This window comes from Hetaerina americana, unplaced genomic scaffold (genome assembly GCF_022747635.1).
Source record: "Hetaerina americana unplaced genomic scaffold, ioHetAmer1.1.p SCAF_247, whole genome shotgun sequence".
NCBI lineage: Eukaryota > Metazoa > Arthropoda > Insecta > Odonata > Calopterygidae > Hetaerina > Hetaerina americana.
Window position 1 is genome coordinate 170,218 of NW_027286816.1, and position 26,178 is coordinate 196,395.

The 26,178-nt window shown below is 40.6% G+C and overlaps 1 protein-coding gene across 1 annotated transcript in view; it reads right to left on the minus strand.

Annotated features, from left to right (window-relative positions):
- LOC139689559 (thyrotropin-releasing hormone receptor-like) overlaps positions 1-24,735 on the minus strand; it is a gene marked incomplete at its 3' end in the record, with an annotated part of 49,421 nt that extends 24,686 nt beyond the window's left edge. The window contains exons 1-3 of the mRNA XM_071586714.1: positions 24,489-24,735; positions 13,419-13,604; positions 8,515-8,767 (exon numbers count right to left, since the gene is read on the minus strand). Coding sequence (XP_071442815.1) covers positions 8,515-8,767; positions 13,419-13,604; positions 24,489-24,735 — 686 coding nt within the window. The remainder of the gene's footprint in view (positions 1-8,514; positions 8,768-13,418; positions 13,605-24,488) is intronic.
- Positions 24,736-26,178: the final 1,443 nt, after the last annotated feature.

Genomic DNA, 26,178 nt, shown 5'->3' on the forward strand with positions numbered 1-26,178 from the left:
TGAAATCATAAAGGGTGCGTTCCGAAAGAGATGCAATTAAATTTCCCGCGCCGCCCCTATTGGTCGGATTGGAATCAAACAACTTGAAGTAGGTGGGAAGACGCTAAGCTTTGTCGAAAAATTGGTCTCGGTGCTCTCAAAGCTATGGAAGCGGCAGGACGTCAGTTATTGTAAACGTCTGCGCGCCGACCGTGTCGCGAAAGACCAACCGAGCGGAAATTTTTCATTGAACTCTTGCAACGCATTGAAGGTGAACCTGATTATTTGGACAGCGCCATCACTGGTGATGGAACCTGGGTTTTTTAATACGGCCCAGAAACAAAACGCCAAAGCTCTGAGAGGCACACCGACCAGTCCCTCAAGCCTAAAAAGGAAAGAAAGAGCCAATCAAAAGTGAAAACAATACTCATTGTCTTATTCGACAGTAAAGGAGTGGTCAATACGGAGTTTGCTCCTCAGGGACCGACAGTTAACGCTGCCTACTACGTGTATGTGCTGGAATGACTCCAAAAAGGGGGACGAGAAAAGAAAAGACATCTCCGCTACCTGGCAACTCCATCACGACAACCCGCTTACCACAACGCGCTACGAGTCCGCGAGTTCCAGGCCAAACACCGGATTCCAACGCTGCCCCTCCTCCCCCCATAGTCCTGACGTCACCCCAGCAGCCATCTTTTTCTTCCCTCGGATTAAGGCAACCCTGAAATGAACCCGTTTTTCGTCCATAGAAGAGATCCAATCAGCCGCGACGAAGACCTTGCGAAAGGTCCCCGAAGAGGCCTTCCAAGGCACGTACTGGTCATGGCAAAGTCGCTGGAAAAACTGTGTAGAGGCCCAAGGACAGTACTTGGAAGAATTATAAGTGTTTCTGCAAATCTTTTCAATAGAATACTTTTTTAAAAATAATTGCATTACTTAGGGAACGCACCCTGCAACCAACACTGATTACATGCCAAGCCTTAATTATCAAATAATTTGGTTTCCCCCCGCCAATACCCGCAATAGCGCGACAATTCAAACACAAGACCACAAGATAATTTTTGCATCCCTCGAATATACCTTCCTCATCAAAATTTTATCGGGTCGTATCGACGGAAACTAAACATCGAGCGTAAGGGTGCACAACCCAAGCAAGCGTGGATACCCTGTTGAATTTAGTGTGCCCGAACTAACAAAATACCAAAATTGTGAGCGTCCGCTATATTGGGTTTTGTTCCAGTAATAGCAGTAGTTCTAGGGGAGGGGACCGACAGCTGATGTCATTAGGGATGGATGGGAATGGAGAAAGGGTGGAGAGAAACCCGGCGTCGGCATAAGCTCACTAGCCCAAAAGGTGCCAAGGTATGCGCAGTTAAACCTCTCAACCGACGGACGACATACTCATTCAAAGTGCCTTCCAAAAATCACATCAGGTTTCGGGATCTGAATACCAATGAAATAAATCTGCTGCCTTCAGGTTTCGAGCCCGAGCCCTATTGGTGAGAAACCATTAAACTAGCCACCGTACCATTTCGATCTCAGTGTTTTGTTCAATCGTCACACCTGTGAGCATATATAACTTTTAATGTTCTCTAGACTCTATAGATAACTTTTAATGCTTCCTTGAATCGTTTAAATCGTCTTCCTACGTCTATGCTAGCACTATTTGTCCTCAATACTAGGTGCTTCTTCTCGTAGAAATCCTGCTTCGTCATTCCTAATCCGATTTAATAAATCCCTCAACTTTCTTCGATCAACCGTCTCCTTTTCATATTTAGTGAAAGTCTTGCACTCGTTCAAGTTGATCTTTCCCTAGTCTTATTTGGAGATTATCTTCCCTTCTGGGATTCCAGACCAATGCACTGGCATTGAACATTGTAACAGAAGATATCTATGTCCACCTCTATGTCCATCAATATCAACATCGACCTCAACATCGCCCTCGACATCAATACCACCTTCACATCCAAGGTGAATTCGACACCAGCATCATCACCACGACATGTCACCGAATCCTTCAGTCGGCGTCGACAGGTCGGCATGAAAGTTAATATTGACACCTATTCGACATTTCAAAGTGTTGCGTAGTCCTACTGCTGGTAAAGTGGTATTCCATCACAGTTATGGTAAAGCAGTTATCGTAAGATTGATCTCGTTGGAAGCAGAAATTTTAGGTATACTATATTAGGTTGAAAAGGGCTTTTGAATCGCCAAACATATTAATAACCCAAAGCCACCTTGCCCTCCACACTCACAACCGAGACACCCCCACTTCTCTCCTTGCAACCCTCTCCATCCTAAACCCCTCTCAACCTCACCCCGTCACTCCATGCAGATCGAATGAGCTGGGAAAATAAGAACCCACTGGGCAAAGTCAAACGCACTACCCACTGCCTATCAATACGAGGTGACCTATACCCTCACCTATCAAACCAACCTCCCGATTGGATACTATGGCGATAGTAGTGGTACGACACATAGCAACAGTACTTATGACAGCGAAAATGTAAATTCTTGAAAGTGAAATTGGAAAGCAACAGATGTTTTCCTATGGTTCACCTTTATAAGCAAATCATTTTAATGCAATTCACTGTCACCATAGGTATTCCGGGAGGGCAGCGCAACCGGTTGTCAAAGACTAAAGACCCGACTCTCGGCCTCGGGCATGGGGTGCTGCGTAAACTGTGTTAATTGGGCTCCAGTGAAACTTGGTGTCTGTCGTGCAACTTTTTGTTTCTCCAGTTGAAAGCGTCGTGGAGCCTTCCAGCAATGAACAAATACGTATAGAGACGGTTTTGTCCACCCGAAGCTACCAAGGCCTCGGATACATTATAATTGCTTTGATGCTGACTTAGTAGTAGCACGTGACGTAACGATTACCCCACAGTTGAACATGAGGGGCGTTGTTTTCCCTAACACGGCGTGGAGTTAATTGGCGGTTTCATTTGTCGGCAGGTTCCCTTTACGAGCCCTGAACAAATAAGAGGCGCCCTCCGTCTGAGGCTTCGTGCGGCGGTCGACGCAACAAGAGCTTGCATAGATCAGCTCATGGCGTCACAAAAGTACCCGTATCTCGTGCCCCTGACATGAAAAAAATCTTTTTGGTAACGAGAGTAAAATTCTGAATCAATCGCATTCAAAATTATTTTTTCTTCGATTCTGACCTCGGAGGTAATTCCTTCAGTTTACATCACCCAACAACACCGATGAAAGGGGAACGCGAAACCATGGACGTACTAAACTTAAGAAGCGATGGAATTACGTTTCGACAGAGTTTTACCGTCGTATTTTAATTCTTTGGTTTTAATTTGCTTTGTCGTTCTTTGTTAAATGCTCGAAATATCCGCAACGAGAAAGAATTGCAATTGAAATGGAAACGACAGAATGCTTCACTCGGTTGTTGGAAGGGGAGCAGTAAGAGTTTTGGAACGGGAGCAGCTGAGAATGTGAAGATTACATCCACGACTGAACATCCTTGATAAATAGAAACGGTGCGTGCTTAATCCTGACGTAGAGATAACAAAATATTATTCTAGCCTCTAGGCTCGACAACAGACAGGGGTTAAGGAAAACTGCCTGCAGGGAACAATCGATACGACGAATCGTTTTTCCATTTCATAACTTTGTTACCACATCAGCATAAAATAACACGTGGAACACTCGAGTTCCCGGAAAATGTAATTTTACCCAACTCGTCTACAAGAAGAAATAATTTCGCTCGTGGCCCAACACCTCCTGCCACTCGCTATTGCGGTTTATGTATTTGACAAAAGAAGGCGGAAACACGGATCCAAGGGTGACGTCGCAATTTATTCTAAAACTCTTTAGAAAATCTAATAGCGTCGGCACCAAATCCTCATCACAAGAGCGAATCTATTGGCCTAGATGCCTACGAGTCAAGACAATTGAACACACAAATCCGCATCATTGCACGTCAACCGAAAGGACTGCAATTTAAAAAATAAACTCGATTGATTATATGTCCGATACACTGGAATCTATACAAATAAGTTCAATAATGATTCACTCGATAACAGCGACAGCTTGACCTCAAAACCAGAGGCGTGTGCAATCAATGAAGTTTAAATTGGCCTAGGTTTCAATGAGGTCACATGCTTCAATAATATCGACAGTCTTCCTTGCCCTTAAGTTCTGCTGCCTTATTTTCACCAATTAAAGTATAGGCTGAATTCCTTTGGGAATCCTATCCGGGAATAAGGCTAATTCTAGGAAAATTGGATTACCTCGATAAATTAAGACATGATCTGAGAATGGTTTGCGTCGGAAACCAGCTCCGAATCATTGGATTTTGTTTTCATCAACAAAAATCTCCAAAAATCAAATTTCAACTCATTCTATTGGAAATTTATAAAAATGGAATTGTTGAACGAAAATACACGGAACTGCTGTGTGCATTTTAATGGCAAGCAGTTTGACAAGCATGTTCTTTAATTTTGAAGAAATAAAGCGTAAAAATTAACAGTATTTATTAATTCTCCAAAACAAATCTCAATGAATCAAGATGGTTAATATCATTGAACAGGGGAAAACTAATGCATAACAACTACTCGATGATGTGAGGAGGTGATGTTCTTCAATGTTTCACAGGACCTCATTTATATGTCAAAACACCGAAGTATTATTTAATACTTCATCTTTAAATGCAGCAATATGTTAACACTACGTACGGACTTACGCGGTATGTTCAAAAAGTATCGCGAATTTTGAATTTCCGCTGGTTACGTATATTTGATTTTCGATTTTTTGTGACGTTATGTTGGTACTTACTTATGCCGAAAAGTTCGGCCATTTAAAATGTTCAGTTAATTGTTGACAGCTGTTTTGCTTGGCCGTGTTTTGGCTTGGCTTCGAATTTTGCCTGTTCCAAATAATTGTTCAAAGAATCTGTATCAAATTTTGTGTGAAAAACGAAATTAAGTCCGCGGACGCATTCCGAATGTTGACTGTGGCATATGGAGGAGCTACCTTGGACCGAAGCAACGTTTATCTGTGGTACGAAAAGTTATCAGAGGGCCGAGAAGATGTGAACGACGAAGAGCGCGCCGGACGCCCGAGCAAATCAACAACAGACGAAAACATTGATGAAGTGAAGAAAATAGCATTGGCCAATCGTCGAATCACCGTTAGAGAAGTTGGTGAGGACCTAAACATATCGATTGGTTCGTGCCATTCGATTTTTACCAATGATTTGGATGTGACACGGGTCGCCGCGAAATTCGTACAAAATTGCTCACAAAAACAGCAACGCATTAGCATTGCTAAACCCAAATTCGCTCCAGAGGGTCTAAACTGGTGACGACACATGGGTTTATGGTTATGGCGTGGAAAATAAAGCTCAATCATCCCAATGGAAGCTGCAGCACGAGCCAAAACCGAAAAAAGCGCGCCAAGTTCGGTGGAATGTGAGAGTTTTGCTTACAGTTTTCTTCGATTGCAGGGGCGTGGTGTATCATGAGTTCTTGCCACAGGGTAGAACGGTAAATAAGGAATATTTAGGAACCTGCAAGTTATGCGTAATTGGCGTGAAGCAATCCACCACAAACGCCCGGATTTGTGGAAGAAAGAAAATTGGCTGTTGCACCATGGCAATGCCCTTGCTCACACATCGTTGCTTATGCGCGAATTTTTTGCCAAAATCAACCCATCAATGATGCCGTAGCTACCGTATTCCCAAGATCTGGCCCCCAGTGACTTTTACTTGTTCCCGAAACTGAAGATTCCCATGAAAGGACGACGCTACGTTATGATTGACGAGATAAAGACCGCATCGAAGAAGGGGCTAAACAAGGTCTAAAAAAATGATATTGTGAAGTGCTTCGAGGATTGGAAAAAGTGTCGGCACAAGTTCATTACATCTAATGGGGTTACTTTGAAAGGGCAAAATAGATATTAATGAATAAAAAAATAATTTTTGAAAAAAACAAAAATGTGATACTTTTGGAACAGACATCGTATACGTATTTCGTTGTTGGCGAGATACAGATCTGGTAGATACGAGAGTAAGGTGAAACGTTGTCGGCCTCACAATGAAAGACTACTATTTCCAGTGATTTCAGTGATTCATTTCCTAAAAGTGATTTTATTTTTCTATATAATCTCCCTCTGACTTCAACATATTTAATCCAGCATTTCTGCAACATCAGTATTCCTTCCCGGAAGTGAGAGTCTGAAAGGCTGTGAAAATATCCATCAAGGACCCTCTCAACTTCTTCATTGGACGCGAAGCGCTTCCCAGAAACTAATTTCTTCAAGTTTGGGAACTGATGGAATTCTGAGAATGCTTAATCAGGAGACGAGGGGGATGGCCGAGCAAATCGTACTTCAAATCCCTTCGTTTCCTTATCGCCAACGCACCATCAGGAGCAGGTGACAGCAGGTTGTCCCGGTGAAAGATGATTTTTTCTTCTTCAAACCAGGGCTTTCTTCGCAAATGTTGTTATCCAGCTGGTCAAGAAGGTTGGAGTAGCATTCGCCTGTATATGCATTCTTGCCTTTTACAAAGTAATCAATTAACAGGAACCCTTTCGCATCCCAAAACACTCTCGCCATGACCTGCCCGACAAATGCGATTGAATTCACTTTCTTTGGCGCTGAACCACCAGTTTCCACCCGCTGCTTCTTCGACAACTGTTTCGTGTCTGGCCTGTAGGGTGGACCCATGTCTCATCCATTGTGACATATTACCGCACAAAATCGGTCGGTTCCCTCTTCACTCGGTCCAAACATTGCTGCAAAAATCGTTTGCGCATTTGTTTTTTAATGGGAATTCAGCCAATGCGGCTCCCAGCCTGCGCAGAGCTTTCGCATCCCTGATTATCTGTGCAAGATGTTTCGCACCCTTTCTTCCGATATCCCCACGGACTTAGCTATGTCACTCACCTTCATTCGAATGTCGTCCATTAAGATATCCTGCACCTTTTCGATGGTTTTCGTTGTGTATGCGGTTTCCGGGCGTCCTTCGCGTGGGTCATCTTCGAGGGTTGTGCGACCACGTTTTAATCCAGCTGCCCACTTTTTAATGAGTGACATTAAAGGAGCAGAGTCCCCACACACCTTTGTCAACTTTAGATAAATTTCCTTGTGGGGTTAATCCATCCGAAACGAAGAAATTTTTGATCGCACAATTTTCAGATTTTTCCATTGTAACAAAAAACACGAAATACGTCTACTGCAACAAATCGTGTAAACAAACTCCTTGAGAGAACAAGTTAAACTTGTTTCACGAACTAATGACATGTACACCCAGGCAGGAATCATACATTTTCACTGATTAGAACGCCAGCTCTGTGTCAGGCTGAGCACGTTTCACCTAACCCTTGTATTTGTAAACTTCAATGAGTAATAACCGGCTACAATGAATGAATAAAATAATAAACCTTATTTAATAATATATGTATTGCAAAATTTTAGGTTGTAGGATGTTTATAAGACTTTTCATTGCTTTGGTGGAGAGCTAATTTCACCATTTTGCCACTTAACCGATGAAACAATCTTGTGTAAACGTATTTTCCGTCGCTTTACTCAGCAGAATGTCCAGTGCATTACAAAGGCTGATTTTTATTTGGTTTTAAGTGGCCGAATGAACCAATAAAAGGATACCCAATTTTGCATAGGGAGTAAATAAATAAGAATAATAATAACTTTTAAGTCCAGTTGGAAGTAATTCTCTTGTCGCACTTTGTATTAAAGTCTAGCAACTTCAAAACATAAACTGCTATGAAATCATTATCTCAACAGTTCTTTTGACATTAAAAAAACTGTAGTTACACTACTTGTGGCTGTTTTCAGAGCATCATTCGTTTTAATTTTTCCCGTAATATTTCCTATGCTTATACTTCTTTCCTATGCCCTATGTTGGTTGATACTGAGAACTGAAAAGAGTGAAAATTATACGGAACATATGTTGTCATATTACTTAAGATACGCTTACTCCCATTTTTGCCCTATCAGAGCGCCTTTGACTTCCTGGAGAAGAATACTTCAGTTAAGTATTCCAAATATCAGTTATTTTCTCAACCGAACTACACCCTAATGAGTCTACCTGAGCTCACAACAAAACATACATAGATTCCCTGCCACGGATGATAAATCTCTCATCAGCCAAACGAGCGCAATGCTGCCGGAAAAACGGGTAATGTGGTAGACTTTGAAGTAGTTTCTCCAAGAAGCCGTTTGAATGGTCCACATTTTGCGTGGTCTTAATATTCCGCATGCCGCTGGTTGAGAGTTATATCACGTTTGATCTTCACCGGGTTACAGATATTTTTATTATTTCCTGGACCTCTTGACTGCGTTCGAAATCCTATCGGAATGCAAGGAGGAAAGTTCAGCGTGAGGAATTTTCCCGAGGGGAAGGCCATGAGATATCTCATTAAAGATCCTTGACGCGACTCTCAACTTAAACGGCAATCGGTCTATAATTAATCCTATTCCATTCGTCGGCATCTTCATTAGATTTGATCCGGCACGATTGGTTGATGGCCACTCGGGTGGGGAAGCGCTCGGCTCACTTACCTGTACTTAAGGGGCTTCGTTTCCGTGAGACCGAGCCAGGGGGAGCAGTAGAGCGTGGCAAAGGCCCACACGCCCAACGTGATCTTCTTCGCCCTGGAGACGGTGCACATGGCCTGGGCGCGCATCGGGTGGCATATGCCCACGTAGCGCTCAACGGTGAGGGCCACCAGCGAGAGGGAGGAGGCGTTGATCCCGAGGTTCTGGCTGAAGATGAAGAGGGCGCAGCCAGGCTCACCCCACACCCACCGGTTACCTAGGAAACGGGAGACGATGACATTAAATGGATGGGCCAACGGCGTCGGAATCCATCCCACGCACCTTTAAGCCGCTCCTCCCAGACTCACTCCACAGCATCCGAAAGGAATACACACACGTATAAGGGGAAATCCAAAAGCGGATGGCACTCTCTGAGTGGTACTCCCTCAAATTAATGCATCAGAAAGTTTCATCAAGATAACTTTTCTGATCCAAACTGCGATCACTACATAATTATGCTACTATTACATAATTTAAGCCCAGAGTTGGCATAAGGTGTACGAATAAAATTTACGATTTATTTTCTTGAATATAGGGCGTCAAAGATCAAATTTAGAATATTTCTCTCTCGGGCAGCTTTACACCTTATTGCTAGGTCATTTAAAATTAATTATCTTCCAAAATTAGTTCCCGATTAATTAAAGGTTTGTCATTTCTTTTTGAATGTATTTCGTAATGAACGGACGAAATACAACATTCCGCGACAGTACATACTGCCAAATGGAGCTTTCTTGTTTGACGAGGCACATTAAGAATCTTTTTTTACGTCAGGTGATTGGGGAGCTTTAAATAATTTCACGGTCAACATTTTTACTGTGGCAGGAAGATTTAACATCATTGCATTCAAATTACCCCAGGGTATTATTCCGTTAATTCATTCGGTGCACACTGAATAAATTATGTATTTCTAATTATAAAAGTCGAGGAGCTACAAACCCAAACGGACTACTGATTTGCTTCTCTATATGTCACAAATAATCTCAGAAAATGGTTATTTCGTTTTTTTTATTCCAATTTTAATATAAATTGTAAATGAGTGTAAGCTTGTTGAACAAAAGGAACACATCAAATTAATATTTTAAATAAGTATAAAATATTTTGTTTTCTTTTCAATTATCTCCAAGAATTTGACGGCTATTAAGGTGAATGGCATCCACATCTCCTATAAGATTTCAAATTTAATATCTCTTAAGTTTCATTTTTTTAATTTTCTCGACGTTTTTTCGCCCGAAAAAAAATTAGAAATATCGATCAGGAGCTAGAAGTTTCTATCAAGTTTCATAAACTTACCGTCTTTCACTCAAGGCTGCCTCAAATTTGGTAGGGTTGGTTCGCTTTAAGATAATTAACCAAATGATATATATATGCTACCTGAGACATTTTTTTTATTCCAGTGACTCTGGATACTTCACTTTAAGGTTTACTTACCACTAAAATGTAGTGATCATATGTTCTCTATTCCCAGTGCAACACTTTTGTGCCGACTCTGCAGGAAAAATGTTAATTAATACTTAAAATAATAATCATGTGCTAGTAAGAAATAATGAGCTCTACGGCCTCTCAATTAAATAAGAATGGGGAATAAAACTCCAATGGCCGTAAATTTTTACGGCCATTCTTCCCCATTCTTATTTACATCATATGCTCACAAATACACATTACTCTAATAAATAAATAAAAAGTTATGACTTATTCGGTTCTAGTGAGGGATCAATTTAACTCCATACCTACATCGTCAAAAATGTCTTTACAAAAATTGTTGCGAAAAATATTGAATATCCTTCAGATAAAATTAGGTTGCATATGTAGACTAAACTTGTCTTATTATATTACACAATTTTTACACAGGGGTAAAATAATATGGGCAGAAGCATGCATCAAATTATGATTCCCGACTGCCTCACAAAATCAATGAATTTTACTTAAAGCAAAGGAACTAGTTTTAATTAATTACAACTATTTGCATGAATGTTGGACCAAGTCTATTGAAAAGAGTTTTCTGAAGGTGTACTGAAAAACGTTGCGCTCCATCGTGGACTTCTGACGCATCGTCGAAGAACTCAACCTTCCCTCCGAACTGTTTTATTTTTAACTTTAAATAATATCTTCCACCACTATGCAGTTAAGAATTACTATTCTTTTGGGCCTTCTTTCCTGTGAAGACACCAGCATCCTTCCTTTAAATCCAGCCTCTCACTCACAGCATATACCTTATCCTTTTTTCCTGCCTTCTTTTAATTTCCCTGGACAGCTTCCTGTTTTCCGCCACCACATTTTATACCTTCTCATTTGTCTTTCTCTTTAGAAAGCTTATACTCAACCTTCACCGTACAAGTATCTCAAAAGCCTCTGATCTAAGCTCATCATCTTTCTTCAAAGGACATGTTTCGGAACCATACAACTCTACGGTCCATATCAAGGACTTTACTAATCTTTTCTTTATGAAGAAAAGATTAGTAAATCTTTCTTCTCTTTTCTTTCTTCTCTTAAATACTTCACCATTATACCGGCTTACATCTAACGTAAAGTTAAATTCATGAGTTGTCTCTCCCTCTCTAGATCATACCATCCTAATTTGTCGTACCCCTAGTTTATACTTATTGAGATGTAGTTTGGGTTTGTGATATATCTTTACCGTATCTTATTGGTCATTGATCTTTTAATTCGCTGAAAAAATGCTACAATCCCCTGACTAAATCGTGTAGTATTTTTTTATCTCCAGATTTAACTTGGTTCCTCCCTTCTGGATCCCTTTCGTTCTTACTCACAGGTCATATCATACTTCTTGAAACAAGAAAAGTAGTGTAATTACCTTGTCTTACTCTCGCTTCCCATTATGATCATCTACCCAGTATCCTTACTTGTTTAGTCTTAATTCAAATATAAGTTTCAGATTGATTGTCTATCCTCCGAATCTACTACTATACTCGGAAATATTTCCGGTACTTGACCCATTCTGTTCCCTAGAACGAATCATCGAAACCCGCGAACCAAATAGGAAGCATTATTTTCTATTTCTGTTGGCTGGTAACTAACGAAATAATATTTAAATGTTGTCTAGTACTAAAATTTGTCCCGAATCGAAAAATTAAATTATGACAAAACATCTAAACTTAAAAATAACTTTTCTGTGATTCACAATCTGCAAACAATCTTATTATTGGTGCATGTTGTTAATTTCGTTAAATGCAGTGTCACCAATTGAGCGTCGTCAGCCGGCTACCGTTCCCACGCAAACGAGCCGTTTTGAATTTCGTGCTATAGTCGCGTGAACGCAGTAGAGTCCGTCGGTTTATTTATTCAAGTGGACAATGTGCAATACTTAAAAGTTATGACGGGTTTATCCCAAAAGTAGTATGATTAATATTTTCCCGGATAGACGGACAGACGGGTGTCCAGCTGGGTTTTACCCAGCTAGACGGTAACTCCAGCTGGGTTCGAGGGAGGGGAATCTCAGGAAAGACTGAAGATCGGTCGGCATTGGCTCCCAGCCTTTGTGGAGAGTGGATTGTTCATTTGAGAAACCTCTATAACGTGACCTCGTTATCCTCCGTCATTAAACAGCTATTGTAACAGCGCTAAGCCATCAAATTTGACGTGAAACTGGGAAAAACTGGGAAAGACACTCATGCTCAAAGCAGCTTATGGTGATAACGCGGGGTGAATAGTAATAGATCGGGTGTTTTTGAGAAGCACAAGTTATTTCGAGAGGGTAGAGAAGATGTTGAAGACGCCGAAAGTTCAGGACGCCCTTCGACCTTAAAAATTGACGAAAATATTGCAAAAGTAAAAGTTTTGTTGGAGAGGGATTGCAGATTAAGTGTTCCTATGGTTTCTGATGACCTTGGTATCCCTGAAAGTGATGTTCATCGACTTGTGACCGAAAACATGGATATGAGAAAGGTATGTGTGAAGTTGGTACCGCGAGTGCTCTCTGAGTTACCGAGTGAGTAAGGGACTACCTGGCCCGGCACAACGTGGCAACCCTGCCTCAGCCACCCTACAGCCTTGACGTTGCCCCACCAGACTTCTTCCTCTTCCCCCACCTCAAATTCTTGCGGAAAGGACGTCACCACCACTCGGGGAAAGCGTTACTATAGGCCGTGACGATGGAGCTTAGAAGCACTTCGGGCGTCTCCTTCCGGAAATTGTACGAGAAGTGGAAAACCCACTGGCAGCGGTGTGAGGACGCACAAGGGTGCTACTTCGAAGACTATTAAGTGACTTTATCAATTCTGGCAACAAATTTTTTTAATCTACTCATTTCGACTACTTTTGGGGCAGATCTTGTACGTAACACGTCATAAGAGTAGTATTTAAAATAATTAGAAGTGTCACCATAATTTTGGCTATGACAGTAACAGAAATGCCTTTAAAACGAACTATTTGCATTATGTGCACATAAGTGTGATTATAATACGTCAATGGACACATGACTTTTACCGAGACTCAAGCGTTTTTTTCCAAGGTTATACATGACGGATCAATAAATTCAGTCTTTATATTTTTGCTGATGTGTAATGGCACCAAAAATGGTCCATTTTTCCTGGATTAAATCACCAAGTACGACAAAAATCTACAAGGCACCCTGCAAGCCAAAATTAAGATGTGTGGTAGGCTTGATGATCCCACACCATTCATTTAACATGAAAATTAAATTTTTCCTGCATGTTAGTACCAATTAAAATGTAAAGGTTTCAAATCATGGAGGTAATGATGGCTAAAGCTACATGCACTACAGCATCGAAACACAAAATGCTTCTCCACGATTGCAAGATGAGCTGCTAGTAACAAGAAAAAGAATAAAAGTTAAATGAAATAATGACACAGCACTCGGCTGCTATGGATTTTGGATGTATGATGCTCACCTATCAGGAAGTAGCTGAGGATCTCGTTTGGCACGGATGCGATGAGGACAATGGAATCTGCAATGGCGAGGCTCACCAGGTAGCAATTGGTCGGGGAGCGCATGCTGCGGCTCCTGGCAACGACGGCCACCACCAGGGCATTGCCCGCCACGCCGACGGCCAGGATGACTCCTTGGAAGAGCGTCCCTGGGGAGTACAGAGAAATGACCCGTCGTTGGACCCCAGCCTTGCTCCTGTCTGATTGCACGATCAGCATTAAGTCGCGCATGTCATTACATTATCAGCACAGTGGTCGCTGGTTGCTCAACGCTACCCTACGCATACAAAAAAACACGCCCTTTGGTGACTCGAATACTCAATGCAATGCTATACTTGTACCTAAGAGTGGTTTCAATCATGCGATTTCACCCGCGACATCGCCGAAATAATTCAAGCCGAGCGTTTAATCAACAGATCCGAAATTAATGATAAATTAAGAGAGATACCACCCGTCACTCGGAAAATCACGTGATTCGTAATAACGCCGTTATGAAAAGAAGAAAGTCCAGGGGTTATGCCGGAGTTTTCTTGTTTCCGCCGACACCAACGAATGATTCGAGTATCCAAAACAAATAAACAGAATGTTGCCATTCAATTACAAAACGTGACGTTGAAGCTGTTACTGATGACTACTTTAGGCAAACCTTTCGCTCCTCGCTCGAGTAAAAGGGCCGATAATGAAAAAGTGAAAAGTGATCGACGTTTTATTCCAACAGCATAAGACAATAAATAAACTTTGGGAATAATTTATGAAAAATCCATCCAGTAAATAAAAATGTAAAATACAGCGGTGCATCTTGAGCTTCTGTTATTTCAATTTCAAACATACTAGCTCATTTTCAAAATTTGACTTTTGATTGGGGTACTCAAATTAGCTTTTGTGAGATGTGAACTACTGCGGAACAAATTGAGCGAAAAATTATTTTTTTTCTCCCGAACTAATCACCACCTGGGTACAAAGTCGAGGACTGTCTAATAATTTAGTGAAATCTTCCTTTAACGAACATTATTTCCACGGTTTATTCTCCTTTCTATGGACTACACCTTTCATAGTATTTGGGACATACGGAGGAGAAATACGAAAAAGGCATTTTTAGGAAAAAAATGAACGATGAGAACACATGAGTAAAAATGTGACTGCAAAATTAACAGAGCCTTTAATATGGAGCGTAGTTCTTTTTGGATGTCAGGTCACCCAGGGGAAGGAACCGACTCCCGTCCCTTGAATACGTAAATTTCGAACGCCTTTGGGCTAATTTTTGGGTGAATCATATCCTCGCGTGTCTAAATAAACCGGCGGGTTGGCGACCGTAGCAGCATTACTAGTAAATTTGCGCTAAACGGTTCTCTGTATCTTCTATGGTACTCATGCTGCTCCACAAATGTCTGAGATATGTTGACGTCTCTATTGTGCATCAACGGTGAACATTTGATGAACTTTAAGCTTATCTTGCCAGCACTTAGAGATTAATAGAATGTTCCATGTTCCTTCGCACGGAGACATTTCACGCTCAAACGCAGAAAAATTATCCGAGATTAGGTACCTGATTTATTTTCCTGATTATTACACTCGCGGCGAATACAATGAGTAGCAAAATGACTCCATGTGAAATTGAGGTTTAAAATTAATTTTTGAAGCTTTCATTAGAATTAGTTATTGTGTATCGATTTTGATGAATTCGAGTGAATCCAATTTGAGGCAACAAGTTATTTTCGGAACTGAACAGAGCAAAATATACATAGGTCAACGCAATTCAAATCATTGCATGAAATAAAATCAGTAGATGCCTCTGCATTTCATATAACGTGAATAAATGTGAAACAACGTTTTACTTCCTTTTTAATGCTTTTCGCCATTCCAAAATACTTCCTTAAAATGCACGAAAACTTTCCAATTGCGTGAAAGAATGGTTATGTAATAAAGCTTCATTCTGTTATTGTGTATTACAGGGCACATTTAGTCTAATCAATTCAAATGGTGCGGATGAATTAATTTTTCATCTTTAAGGTCTCAAAAAAATTTCAAACAATTCGTAGTCTCCAAACTAAAACCAACCAAAATCTAAATTCAAGCAGTTCCCGATGAAAATGTGTCAAAATAGGCAAAAAGGTGAATTTCTCATTGATAAAAAGCGTACTTTTACCCGCACGTATAGTTTGTACGTTGGACCAGCCAAGCAAATAAATTAACCATGCGGATTCATGGACTTGAAAAATATTTTTAAAAATCGTGTAACATGTTTTTGGCACGAAATTTTGATTGCAGAGTGGTTCAAATGAAATATCATCTTTTTTTTAAATTAAAGTATTTCACTCAACTTTAAAGTCTCCTGTCTTTGAGCATAGTTCCTGTTTAATACAATCCTTCGAATGCTATATGAGACTAGCATTACTAAGAACCCTTTGATGGTTTTATCTTCAGGGCATCGCTTCTTGTGAAATATGCACGATGGATGACTGAAGGGGATAAAAAAATATATATATATACACACACACACATATATATATATATATATATTTATTTATTTATTTATATATATATATAAAAGGTTTTACTCTGTTTGGCTTTGGAATGTGAGCTTGTTCGTCCTCTCCATTAAAGCGCGGATAAGGGGTTTATATATATATATATATATATATATATATATATATATATATATATATATATATATATATATATATATAAACCCCTTATCCGGGCTTTAATGGAGAGGACGAACAAGCTCACATTCCAAAGCCAAACAGAGTAAAACATTTTTGGAGCTGCGCTGTGGGAAATGAACCGCGTCGCAGGTATTTCTTTCAAAAATGTTAACATCGAAATGCGAGAAAAAGAAGGGTTGCCTCCATTCCGGAAACACGTGCGCAGAGAGCAGGACATTCGGCTTCACCACTCGAAGGGGACGCGAATTCATGGCCATCCTCGTGATGAGGCTCAGAGCACACCCGAAGAAGATATCCATCCGCCTTTGAAGTCCTCGGAATTCACAAGCAAAGGGCTGTCGGTCCTAAATGAGGATCCAGCAACTCGCTCTCGGGATAAGAGGTACCGCCTTAAATACTTGCGGTGAAAAATTTTAAAAGCTTGATAAATGCGTCGTCCACTCAATAAATGCGATTCGTTTTTTTAACAAAATGAGATGCAGTTAACGAGATCAAGTAAAATATAAGAATTGGAATCAGAACACATGGAGAGGGGATAAGCGTGCTGATATTTACGTACAAGGTGTGATCAAAAAAAGAGAGGGCTGATTTCATAACTTGTTAATTTCGACGGACGCTGGTGCACGCGGCGACGAACATGTTAAGACACGTACCGCTTCTGTAGCGTAACGACTCGACGTAAACAAAGGCAACACCTCTCGTTTTAGTCGTCATATGTGTCGCTAGATGGCGCACTGTGTCTCGTTTCGATCCGTTGAACGGTTTGTGCAGAATAAAATCAGTCTGGTCTTTCTTTGATCACACCTTGTACAACATAGCTATACAGTCTGCTCCAAAAAAAAGTAGAATGATTTTTATCCGCTTACGCGGACGGCTTGAGTGGGGCAATTTGTATCGAGAAATGTAGTGGAAGATCTTGGGAAAGCAACGCGGCCCGCGTCAGTTGTCTGCGGGCTGTTTCAGTGTGCGGGTCGCATTTGGATTGGACCCTTGTCCGAGGGTTGCGTCACGAATCCACGGTGCCACGTTCCATGGGCGTCGGTCAACGACACAGGTCGACGAAAATGTGCGAAAAGTGAGAGAAATACTCAATTCCGATCGAAGTATGAGTTTCATAATCTTAGCAGAAGAGTGTAATATCCCGAACACCACACTGTATTGCATTCTCACCAAAGATTCAGCCATGAGAAAGGTGTGTGCCCAGATTGCCACCAGAGTGCTATCGGAAGATCAAAAGGCTGTGTGACAATCTCGCGTGATCTCTTGGACAGCTACGAAAGTGACCTACAGCCCCGATGTGGCACCTTAGGACTTCTTCATGATCCTAAGCATAGAAAGGAGCTTGGTAGGCGACCGTTTTGGAACGCTGGATAACGTCAAAGAGACCTTGACGAGGTACTTGAACGAGGTTCCCGTCGGCGCCTTCTCGGAAGCGTACCGCGATTGGGAGAGGCACTGGCATCGGTGTGTCGATGGGCAAGGATGATATTTTGAAGAATTTTTGTAATTTATACTTTGATCTACAATTAACTTTTTCCTGGAAGTATCTTTCAACTTATTTTCACTTTCTCATGCTTATTATTGGGACAGACTGTTATTGCATATATGAAAGAAGACCTGTCAAGAATACTAGTCAAAATGAAATGAAAAAGTGCAACCAAATGGTGAATAAGATAAAAACTGAGGTGGTGGTTTGCAGTAGGAGTAGGAGAGATAATTTTTAGGCAAGGCTGGAGAAACATACTCTGGAACAAGTGAAAGAGTTGTGATGTTTAGGAAGCAGGATCATTAGCGATGGATGAAGCAATAGGGATACAGTAAACAGAATAAGAATATTGAAAAAGGCTTTCAATCAGAAGACACAACTACTAGCGCCAAATAGAAAAAGAAATATTTGACAAAAGGAATCAATTCGTTAAAACATCTATGTAGTGCAATTTTCATCGGAGACGAGAAGAAGATGATAGGAAAAGCAGAAAAAGAAGAAAAGCAGAAGAAAGGAGAAAATAAAATGGATTGACAGAGTAACAAGTGGAGAATGACACGAATAGTGAGTGAAGAGAGTAGCCTCAGGAGGGGATACTTACAAGAAGAAGAGAGGAAATAATTGAACATATCCTATGGCTTGATAGTTTACTGATGAAGGTCATGAATGAACTATGAGAAATAATGGAAATGTCAAGGTTCAAGGAGGTATGATGAAATGAAGGGATTGGCAGGACAGTGATGAACCAATCCTCGGATCGATAATCCATGATGATAGTTTTAAAAATCCAAGTAAGTTATTTTGTTAAAAGGAAACATTTTCTAGGTCATGCAAATCTTTATATTTTTCCATTTGCAGGTCTATCAATAATTGCTAACATTCTGCAAATACAGTAGGAAAAAATGCACCCTTGGCAGTGTGCGGTGTTTCACTCACTATCATATCCCCATTCAAGCACAATTTCCCGTGAGCCCCAATGTTCCCTCTTGCTGGCATTTTAAGGAATTCAAAAAAGACAACGATGGAAATTCTCGGCGTGGGTGGCCTTCTCTTTTGCTTTCATGTAATATTTATCCTTCCGGCATCCGCCGGGCTAATTTTGTTCCTGAACCCCGTTCTCTTGACGTCATAAAATTAATGCAGTCAATCAATTTCTTAGAAGAGAGACTTAAAATCAAATTATTTTCATATTTTTTCCCCTCGCATTACTCTTTCCTCCCGAATTTAATGGAGCAGCCGCCAAAGTCCCGTTCTTCTAACATTGAATCTATTAACCTGGACATTTGTTGACATACTAAGCCAGACTTCGAGTGATATAAGAAACGAAAGCAAATACGAGCAAATTCATACTTCCACGGTGGCTTCGAACAATCTGCATTCTTTTTCTGGCAGATAATACCGAGTGGATATTACCATCTCAGTGATGAGGCCCAGACAAGCCTGAGGAAGGAATCCTTTCATCTTTGAAGTCCTCAGAATCCACAGCGATGTGCTCTCCACCCGAAAATACGACCTGGCACTACGCTCTCGGGATGAGAACCACCACCTTTAATACTTACAGTCCGACAGTTTACAAGCTCCATAAATGCACCGCCCGCTCAATGAATACGATTAGCATTTTTTAAACACATTGAGAAATAACGGAAACGTCGGGATTTGGATGCATTCTTACATATATCCGGAAATAAACAACACGCTATCGCCCCAAAGATGTCATTTTTCCAACTCAATTCCGCTGTAAAAGTTCAATACTGAAGTGTCGTAAGAAAGTCTAAGTGAACATGATGATGAGCGGTTGCTAAACAATGCACAAGATTGATTTTTTCACAAAATAATCAGGAATATCCACGCCGAAAAAGATTTGAATTGAAAAGAAGTCTCATTAAAATCATACTTTAACACGGTGTTTTTATTCTGAGGGCAACTTGCCTAGTTATTCATTGCAAATACAACGGGATCAGGATTCAAACATAGATTGATTGCTATTTCGTTCTAGCAGGAAGTCGGGAGACTCGTATTCAGGAACGTCGATACAGCCCCTGGGGTAACAACATCCTCGAAAAGGAACGTGGTTGGAGAGACAGAGACCAGTTAGAGAATTGAAAGAGATTTCAGCTCGAGGGCAAAGGAGCGTCATTTCTCCGAGCCAATGGAACAAAACTGGACCGTCGGTTGTATAGATCGAGTACGCGGAGATCCTATTACACCCCTTGGACTGATAAAATCCAGCCCCGCTCCCACCTATGATTGTGGAAATAAATAATATTCGTTCACTGTCACCAACTTCCCGGTTTGCAAAATCCAAACAAATATCGGAAATCCCCATACAAACATACTTTGGTTCAGTAATTTTGAAGTAAAAACAGAAGTATATTACAACCCTAATATTTCAGCTAAAAAAACTATTAAAAACGAAATGCACATAGATATATGATAGATTTACAAAATACAACATAATGATCGCCTTTCGATCGCGATTCCTCAATTATTACTTTGAATAAAATAAACAGCATCGGTTCAGAAAAAAACCCGCTACCTGAAACGCAGATGAGTCTTTTCGCAGACGTTATTATGAATTCAGGTGAAGCGATTTCGTAGATGAGAGGTTTTTTACTCTGAAAAAGTCTCATCCAAAGTGTACCGAATTTGCATATAAGGTCCAAGTATGCTAAATTAATGTTAAAACAATCTCGATCGATTGCTTTCTCCCAAACCGCAAGCAAAAGTAATGGCCTATGCAAGAGTATTGCTAATAAGAAGGATTGCTAATTTCTTTAACAATATATTCCGTCAGGTACTCAGTACTGCCATTATCACCATTCCTCACGCATTGGTGCGACATATTCACCTATGCCATTCTTCAAGACGATATTTTAATGTGTAATAAATATGTTTGGCAATGGTCAAATCTATACTCGCAGTAATTGTTACGATATATCCACTATGCTCACGAAAGTGGCATTAGTTATCCCAATTAATCACAATGCAGGAACTTCTGCAAAAGGTGCGGTAAAAAAACAAATTTTTGTGAGATTTTTCGCGGACACTGAGGTAGCTACATCCTATTGTGGTTCTCAGGCGACTTATTTCCCTGTGGAATATGTAATGCTCGCATTTTGCGCTTGAAAGGAACGTTATATAGGATGATGTGTATTATTGCAGATATCTGCTCATGTTTGTCGATGAGGCATACGTAAATGGAAAAAAAAATTGTTATCTCGCACAATTCCGCATCATCGCAGATACGCCTGAAATCAAGAAAAATATCAATATCTGAAGTGTTCTAGGGATGGGAGCTTCCAAAATCAAACAAATGTGGAGCAAATTTTGAAATTTCATCTGCGGTCACCCCTACCTCAAACCGCCCAACCTTAATTCTCCACCCTCGAAGACCAACCAACCGTGTAAACATTCGAGCACATGGTCTCGGAATTGATTATTCTTTTCCTTCAAGAGGCGACTTCCAGGATTCATCAAGAGCCGATTCTAACACCAAGAACGCAAGCTAAATTTTCGAAGATCTAATATCCAAAAATAACGCTGGAATTCATTTTGGAATCCAAGACGGTGCTCTTCTTGACGATTAAATAAATCTTGAGAACTTGGTCAATTTTTATTGCCAGAACAACCACCCTCTAACCTGATCCGTTAAAGTCACATTTCTGAATCTTCGTTGTCTGAAACAATATGCCAAGCTACCCCGGATTATTACCAACGTAAAAGAAAGAAATGTCTCATCGCCAAAGCGGAAAAAATGACTCGCTTTTTATGCTGGCCCATCAACTCTTACGGGTAAAGTCAGCTCCCACAGTCAAACATTTTTAATTAAATTTTTTTAATGTCATTTTATTTTCTTCGATTTTATAATGTCCATCCAATTACCAAAAATTGCAGGTAGTTCGTTTACCTGTACCTTTCTGGTATTGTGCACCAACTTTCACTCAACTTTCTCGGGCCCTCCCTCATTATCACTGGGATTATGATTAAATTAAACCCTTATTAAACCGTAATTACTCGGGGAACTTCATTAAAGCGCTGCTAACTGGGGAAAATGTTCAATGCACGATAATCTTGGCGCTTTGATTTCGTAAATTTACGTCTTCCACAATGAACTACGCGGATCTGTGCAATCATTACCCAGCGGTCACCTATAAACCCGGTCTCAATTTGTTTGTCTCATTACCTAAGGTCATTTCTCGAGCACCCCATTGAGATATTTTCTTTCTGGACTGGAATATTTTTTCGTGATCAAAGCAAACCCACGCAGTGTTTCAGCGCTCTAAACTTATGTTTTCAACCTAACTATGCTCTTGACTTCCTAATTTTACGTATTAAAAACTGTGCCAAATAAAATCAAATCTTCAGCTTCTAATCGTAGCATGGCCCTCTGCAAACTTTAATTAATATTTCCTGGCCAGTTACCCTAAGAAAGTGAAAATATATCAGGTTAACTAATTAAGATACAGTTTAACACTATTCATGAGTTCAAATTAATTTTTCCCTGATATAACTGCCGGGTAATATATTTCATGATGACAGTTTCCGCATTAGACGTGCTGGGTACAGTTTTTACCAACATACCTTCATCGATACGAACATTATGCAAATAATATGTCCTTCCCACAACATTTACGATAAAATACACGAAAAAACTTAAACAAATTAATAATTTAAGGAGTAAAGATCTTTTCTGAAATTATTAAACTGGAAAAGTATGCTTGCAACGTCCCCATTGATAATTTCGTCCCACCTTTATTTCATACATACTTAATTAGAAATGCTTTTATATATCACCGCATGGAAGAAGATTCATTATGAGCCCGATATTAAACATTACTACATCGGCCCCCTGGCAGGCCGTTTTATTGGCGTGTGCCTGGGGCAACTGAAGTGAGAAACCATCAAAGTAGAGAGGAAACATATCTAAATTAGAGATGAGTACTAATTTGTTTGGGTGTTTGACTCACTGCTTGTTCTGGTGGCGAATAGTGCAAGAGAAAAGCGAACTCATGAGTCTTGTTCCTCTCTCTCTTTCTCTCTCATTCCCTCACATTTGTTCGACCCGCCGATTTAGTGTGTACCTTGCATCATTTCCTCGTTGCTGCAGAAAAATCGCCCGCTTAATACCTCTGTAATAGGCTTAACCGGAGCTGAGCCTTCAATTCTCCTGGGACTCCCATCCCAGATTATGATGCCTCTGTGTGAATCCTCCGCGTTTTTTTTTCCTGGCAGCTTTTCACGAAACGAACGGCTTTTCTCTGTATTTCGTTCCATTCCCGAACCAACAATTAAAGAATAAACTATGGACTTGGATCGGATACAACTGACCAAGGGAACGCCAGCTAACCCAAAAGTTGGTGCCAAGAGAAAAATATAGCCCCGAGATATAATACTGTATTGCATTTTATTTTCTTAATTTTTGCTACGCCTGCGAAATGATCCGGCGAAAAGCACCACAATATTCCTCGTTATCTCAATCGACTGAACACACATAAAGGCTATCGGCTTATTTTGTTGCCTACACATGCATTCAAACCGCTCAAATCCCTTTAAAATCTTACAACAGAGAAGACAAACTTCAGGGCTGAAACGAATAAATCCCTGCAACTGGAATAAATAGTGACCACATTTTCCTAAAAGATTACAGATAACTACAAAGAATATTTTATCACTCCTATAACAGGGGACGCTCCTGATTACTGAGAGTATGATAAATTAGGTATAATTAGAAAGTCGGTGATCAAAATTTAGCATGGCCACGTATATTAAGTTGTGGCTTTTGGAAAATAGTATATAAAATTGTAATTTTCACTTAGAGACCTAGCTTCAGCGCGGCTTATCCAAGGGGACTGGGTATTCACCTTTATCTGGAGGAGGTTCGTTTTAGAATTTAACCAAATTTAAAATAAATATTATTTAAACGCCCAAAACTAATCGCGCATACCTACTTTAACCTGAGTATAAAGTTACATGCTGAATGGTGCATTAAGGTCTCCAAATTAGAGCGATTACATTCAAATTTACATTGATTTTAAAATGTATTATTTAAGAATAAAGGTCAAACCATAAAAACAATTAACGCAGTATATCCATGAATATTGCGAACCCAATACTAAGTTCAACGACGCGTGCTAGTCACACATATCAGGGTGTGGAGGTCATATCCTTTCCCTGCGTCGCCTGTGTCGCTTCCCAGGAATATCTGGTACCCGAAAAATCGCAGAGTTAGAGATAAGCAGCTCAGGGAATCGAACACGAGCCCTGAAGTAAATAGTCCAGTGCTCTACCCCTGGACTACCATCTCCCACGGAAAAAATATTATAAAAATATTTTTGTCCACACACAAAAGTGCCCACTTCAAAGGTTTTCTAGATGCAATACTGAGCTTCAGTGAGCCCAAAAACTTAGATGCCACAGTTATAAACTCGGTCGAGATGGGAATTCAACAACATTTGTACCGCCAACAATAGGACGAACGCATGCCTCTTCCACATAAACATTAGTCCAAAGCACTTCAATCAAATATAGTTATTTCGAGGATTTACATACCTCACCATAATTTAGTTAGTTCGATGCCACTCGTGCCGATGGCGAGTAATGTATGTTGGAATTGGATAGTTGGGCTAGAGGAAGGAACGTATATGTCAAACATTCGTCGGGAATGCAACGAATTAACTTACACTGAACCAACAAATAGTCGTCACTAATCGGGAAAAAAAACTTGGAAACCTTCCGGAAAACCTGATCTGAACAACCTCTTCCTAATCACAAGCGTGTGATTCAAGCGTTGCATAAAATCGAGGGAATATCGAGGGCACTAAACCGGCGACCGCACAGAACCGTCTGATTAAGTTGGCCGTATCGCTCGTTGTTTTACTCACCTATTAGCCTATAACGGTGTGAATAATACTCCGGATCCCGAGGTAGCTCTTCCACGCTGATACCGGTGTAGTTCCCCGCATCGATGTCCGGTCCGGGAGTGACGAAGTCCATCGCGGCTGCCGCTGGGTCGTGTATCATGAAGAGGCCGTCACTCAGCCTGGGCACCCCGGTGGCCGAGAAGCCGTCCTCGGACACCACCGCCGGAGACCCATAGCCTGCGGACGCGTCGTAAGGCGTGAAGTTCATGACTCACGCATCTCTAACAATCAATCAGATTCATTCCACTGCCCCATTATTCATCGCTAAATTTTAAGCGCTTAATCACTCGTAACATTTAAGCCGCACCACTGCGAAAGACACTTTGTTCTCGGAAGAAAGTCATTGGTAATTCCCGAGTTTTCAGCGTCAACGCCTCCGAAGCACGAAAGTTAGATTTCCACCACCCTGCGATGGGCGATGCGGCGGAGAAATTGGCCGCGGAATATCGGGCGGAACGGGCAAAAACCACCTGATGAATGAACGGTCACCTAGCCGACCCGGAGTACAGTTACAGTTTCCATGTACTCATTGTGAAGGGTCTAGATAACTAAATGCTTTAACTTTTTTGCACCACTATGCTGCCAAAGTTGTGATCTTCAGGTGTTCTTAGCACTCACTAGAAGCATTTGTAACGTGCTATGCTTCACAGGTCGGTCGACATCAGTTATCCACGACATAAACGCATGTACCAGCGGCAAAATTCGCTCCACCGTGTTATTTCACGTTATACACATTACGAGCGGCTGCACATGCGAACAAGTATCAAACGCCATTTTAGATATTTCAGAATGAAACGAGAAGATAATTATTGAACAGGAACGCTTAATGCTTTCGAAAACAATGGGTTTTCTTTTTCTTCTCTCGGTCAAAAAAGTACGCTTGTAGCTCTTTCAGTAAGCAATCATATCCACTTGACTCACTATTTGATCCGTTTGACCTTTCTTTCCCAATAACTTCCCCAATCATTACTTTCTTCTTTACGTTACCCTGTTTACTAGGTATCTTTTCTTCAACAAGCACTCGTCGTCCCTTATAATGGGATAGCTTTCGGGTACCCCCACTAACAGTTCACCAGTAGTCCTATACTAATCTCCATTCGATATCCTGAATCAAGACCCACTGAAGAGTTATTAAGTTGATAATTGAACTCAATAAATATAAATTAAGTGGAAAGCGCGATTTCATTTTGAAATTATCTCTTAAAATTCCAGAAAGAAGAAAATCATTTCACTCACTTTCACTCTCAGATCATATCCTTCCGAAATAGCCACGACCTGCTAGCAATAGTAGTGGAAAGATATGTTCTTTAATTCGATATTTTTTTAGGTAGATATCTAGTCAATAATACATAGCTTGTTGTTCGTTGCTAAAAACTATTTTTTTACAAAAGAGCATCGATGTAATTTCTTTCGAAGTTTCCTCTTTGTTTTAATTAAAATTAAGTTTGAATGACGGAGAGCTATATGACATGACCCAAGTTGATGGCACCAAAAACGCACAGAATATGCTATATTTTTGTTGTAATAGGCTTGCGATGAATAACTGATGCGAGCCTCCGTCAAAAAACTCTCATTTCGGAGACTTCAACTATTCGCGCACCTCCGTCATCGGAGAAGAGATCGAAACTGATCGCGAAAGGCGCTCGCACAG